Source organism: Perca fluviatilis, chromosome 2 (genome assembly GCF_010015445.1).
Source record: "Perca fluviatilis chromosome 2, GENO_Pfluv_1.0, whole genome shotgun sequence".
Lineage (NCBI taxonomy): Eukaryota > Metazoa > Chordata > Actinopteri > Perciformes > Percidae > Perca > Perca fluviatilis.
In genome coordinates this window covers 14,732,406-14,737,101 of record NC_053113.1, presented here as the reverse complement: position 1 = coordinate 14,737,101, position 4,696 = coordinate 14,732,406, and the positions used below count along the sequence as shown (strand labels likewise).

Sequence of the window (4,696 nt, the reverse complement as noted above, 5' to 3'; positions counted from 1 at the left end):
GATAGGGGAACTCACATCAGTTTCTGTGCGTGCATGTGTGTGTGTGTGTGTGTGTGTGTGTGTATGTGTGTCCAAGGGGGAGGGGAGAGGAGAGAGAGAGAGAGAGAGAGAGAGAGAGAGAGAGAGAGAGAGAGACGGACAGACAGAGAGAATAGTGAACACAAATGCAGTACCCATAGAGGAAGGAGGAGGAGAGTAAGAGAGAGATAGTGATGAGCAATCATCTGAGCACCATCAGTGTACTCCAGGAAGCGACATCTGTGGTTCTTTTTTTCAGGCTTCATCAACACAGCATCAACACAGAAAAAATAGGCCACACCTCAATGTCACTTTTTGATGCAGTTTTCTGGGACATTGCCTGAACTTGGCAAAAGAATCAGTTCCTGAAAAGAAATCATTAGATGTCTAATAACATTGTTGAATCCTGACACGCGTCTCCCTCTTAGATTTGCTCACCCAGGCTCTCCAGTGCCCCCCAAATCACGTCTATCACCCTGATTTTTGACCTTTCTTATTTTTTTTTTTTAACTCCCTCTGTCATTTCTCAGGGCAGCAAGTGATTACACAGGGAGGTAGTGTTTGTGCTTATGAATGTGGCTGTGCAGCTGGACAGGGAGACTCAAAGGCATCCTTGTTTTGACACACCAAGAGGAAGGGGAGACCAAACAGGGGACATTAATGTCCCCAAGTCGGCAGAGGTGGCTTCTTAGCTGCAGGAAGCTGACTGGCTGGCAGAGAGAGTGGGCGATATGGCATTCAAAAGCAGGGAAAGATACACTGAGAAGGAATCTTGCAGTCAATGCACGCCAAGTCCAAAACACCTAAAAATGCATTTGGATTTGCATTAGAAATGAGATCATTGAAGGACTTAAAGAGGGAACATAGAAATGTCACAGAAGAAAAAAAAAACATTCAATGCTATTTCCTGGCAATGTGGCAATCTTACTGTAACCTTAGGTAATAGTTCTGTAAAACAGGAAGAGTTGCAATCAACTCAGCTGGTAAAAATTAAGAAATTTGACACATGCTTTATTACAATTCAACATCATAATGACAGTTTAGCTGCAAGTTTAACAGACCGCCCATATGCAATTAGTGTAGTGATTAACGTGTTAAGTTTGTGAATTAAGTGCTTTTTGTTATAAGGCTTTTATTTTGCTATTTGTGGTAAAAACGGAAGTCTTTTAAATTATACTGACGTAAATTGACGGCAGAGAAAAGTAAAAAACGGTAACTCACGCGGTTGGCTGTTAAATTACGTGTACAGCACTGTAGAGTTGTCAGTTTAATAAGCCTACTTTAATATATAACATTTAAAGAATTTCACTTGTTTTGTCATGTGATACGTTCTTTAACGTTGCCTTATTGTTAGCATAGGCCACTGGGAAAAAAATAAGTATATTGTTGTTAGCAAAGTAATGTAGCCTAACTAACAGTTAGCCCACGTTAGTGTTACCTTACGGGTCATTTAGTTCCTTTTGTTTGTTTTGATTCCATTTCAAGGCAGCAGCACAATAAGCTGCATAGGCCATCAGCCAAGACTTAACGCTAGCTACCTTTGTTTGGTCGGGGTGCTACCGTGACTCTTTTTTTTTTTTTTTAAACCTATTGCTATTTGATCATTTTGGTGTCAGAATTGGAGCTCATTGTACAGAGGTTTGAGTTCAATTCTCAGTACAATGTCGCCGCCCTCAGCCGCGCAGCCTCAACTGCACGTAAACAGAGGCGGATTCGTGAGTTGGCAAAAAAAAAACAAAAAAAACAGCAGGTTCCCTCTGAATTAGGACTCATACTCCCAGAATTCATGTTAGTTCTGCTTCAGTGGCGTATCGCCTCCTCCGCCTCCTCTCCTCTCCCGTTTTACTCGCTGGACGGAGTTGTATCCCGGCGAGCGGCGTCCCGAAACATCTTTATCCGCTGCCAGCTGCTGTTGCAGCGGGAGATGGGCGAGGATGAGAGCATGCTGAAGGATGCCAGATGGAGATTGAGGAGGTAAGGATGTGTGTGTGTGTGTGTGTGTGTGTGTGTGTGTGTGTGTGTGTGTGTGTGTGTGTACACTGCCTAGAGGATGGTCACCGTTTCTGTGTCATGCGCTTTTCCCCCACTCAGACTTCCAGCTTTTCTGCATGGTGCATCCCTGCTGCCTGGTGAGGGGTGTGCCACTGACACTCATGCAAATCCACTATTTCCTCCAGGGATGCAGGCTGTCCAGGCTGTCCTGTTGATATTGTGAGAAGATAGCATTTTTTCTTTACCTTTGTAGTCTGCAAAGATTATTTCTGGCACATTATCTTATCATATTTGCAATTTTATGTAAAGGTGTAATTAATCGTTTTAGAGCTAAAATAAGACTTAGGGTTTTTTATTAATGCTGTATGGAGACTGACAGAAAAGCTGGATGAACACCTTTTAATATTCAGTTGAATTAAATTGGATGTTTGGTCTCTATAATAAGAGAAAATACTAAAAACGGCCATCATAATTTTCTATGCCCAGGGTGACTATTCAAATTGCTTGTTATGTCCAACTAACAGTCCAGTACCCAAATATATTGAATAAACAATGATATATAACAGTGAAGAGCAGCAAATCCTTACATTTGAAAAACTGTTACTAGCAAATGTTTTTTGTAGCATTTTTGCTTAATAAATGACTTAATCTGTTATCAATTTTCTGCTGATTAATCACTGTTCATAGCCCCCAACCACCTCCAAAAAAAGAAAGAAAACAAGGAAGGAAGAATCGCACTGCTGACATTATTACATCACAATTTCCTTATCATGAAATGTCTCAACTTAATGACCTTTTTGGAATCATGCCCAGTCATTAAGACACAGGACACGCTCATCCCTTTTTAAATTACTGCAAAGATTTTTCTTGCCTGACTACAGAAGCAGCACAGAAATGTCTGGGGGCTGTTGACAGCGATATTGCTACTGTACAGTTAATTGACGACGGTGTTAAAAATAAAATGTTAATTACTGTTCTTAGTGCAGGTAAGACCTTTGCTACTTTAACACTGAAGCATAAAAATGTGAAATATTATGGAAAAGTGTGAAAGAGCACAGAGCTAATTAAAAGCCTGCTATAATGTCAGAGCATCTCATCCTGTTATTGATTGGACTGTATAAAAAAGCATCAGTAGTATCCACTGCACTGAATGTGCCAAACTGTAGGTGATGAAACACAACGAATGATAACTGCAAACTAAGCTGACATTATTATTCATTTAATTGCTTATGATCAACAGAAAATTAATGGACAGCCATTTTAACTTTTTTTAAATTGACCTTAGGTCCCATATTAATCAGAAATATCAAACATTCACTGGTTCCTGTTTCAAATGTAAAGTTCTGCAGCTTTTCTCTGCATTATATCGTTGTTAAATTATTTCCTCTGGGTTTTTAAACTGCTGTTCATACAACATAAACAAGCTGAAGACTCAACTCAGGGCTCTTAAAACATGAGATATTAGACATGTATCATATTATAGTAAAGTGATGGAGTCATATACACAAACACACATCTGATGTAACCACACCAAAGGGTGATCAAGCAGATTATCAGATTTATTAAGGATAAGGATGTTTTTGTCTCTAACTTTAGCTTTGATTTTTGTATATAATGCTACAAATATTGTTAATTATTTGAAACCAAGTTTCCAGGAATTTGTACACTTTTCTATTTGTGTGTGTGTGTGTGTGTGTGTGTGCTTGCGTCTGTTCTTACTGCACACTCCCCAAAAGCTAGTCCTCACCCCCCTTTCCTTTTATAGCCTCAGGCATGTGGAAGGAGCTGTGTGTGTGTGTGTGTTGGAGGGGGTCAGCCTGTGTGAAGGAGTGGCCCACTTCTACAGTGGGATGGGAGCCGTGTAAATGTGTAACAAGGTGCCCCCCACCCCCCCCCCTCAACTGCTGTTGGGGGATGCAAGGCGAGAGGAGAGAGGAGCCGGGGAGAGCCTCGCCTCCCGTCACTCTCGCTCACAACACCGTGAGAGCCACAGGGCTCATGTTGTCCATTCAGCACACCCACACACAGTAGCACTGAGAGCGAGATACATTGAGTGTGTGTGTGTGTGTGTGTGTGTGTGAGAGAGAGAGAGAGAGAGACAGAGAGAGAGAGAGAGAGAGGGATACAGCAACAAGAAGGGAAGGAGAGAGGTGCAACGTGGGGAGCGAGAGGGTGGGACGTAGCAAAGGAGATAAAAAATCCAATTCCTGAACAGAAGGATTTTCTGTTTTCTCCCGAGGAGCTGCGAATAACCCTCGGCAAAGGATGGCAGAAGGGGCAGAGGGAGAGGAGGAGATTCAGTTCCTGCGAACGGTGAGTCTTGCTTACTTTCCTTTTTGGGAAACCTGCACTGGCTGCTGGAGAGGAGTTGGAGGATATGAGGAGTTATGAGAGCAGTGAGGAAGGAAATTTTTTTTTTTTACTGAAAAAACAATTCAACTCTACATGATTCACCTCTTCTAAATCTAGACTTTTAGTGTCCTCTGCTTTCACAGCTTCTTCCCTTGTATCACTTTTGCTGTTCAGGCATTTGAGTATTTTAAGTCAAATCTGTAGTTGCAGTTCTCTGAGCCAAGGCTCGCTTCTGTATATAGTTGACTATTTTTGCATTGCCCCGAATGTGCCATGACCCGCTTATTAGTTGCTCTCTTTAAACACGGTAATTGATTTCTTTAGTCTCGTGTGA

The 4,696-nt window shown here is 41.7% G+C and overlaps 1 protein-coding gene across 5 annotated transcripts in view; it reads left to right on the top strand.

Annotated features, from left to right (window-relative positions):
* The first annotated feature begins 1,872 nt into the window (after positions 1-1,872).
* Positions 1,873-4,696, top strand: part of ryr1b (ryanodine receptor 1b (skeletal)) — an 85,714-nt gene continuing 82,890 nt past the window's right edge. For 4 of the 5 annotated variants that reach the window (XM_039826092.1, XM_039826066.1, XM_039826082.1 and 1 more), the window contains exon 1: positions 3,964-4,323. In XM_039826092.1, coding sequence (XP_039682026.1) covers positions 4,276-4,323 — 48 coding nt within the window. In that variant the 5' untranslated portion in view covers positions 3,964-4,275. Of the gene's footprint in view, positions 1,993-3,963; positions 4,324-4,696 lie in introns of those variants that run through there. The other variant, XM_039826058.1, reaches the window with a different exon arrangement.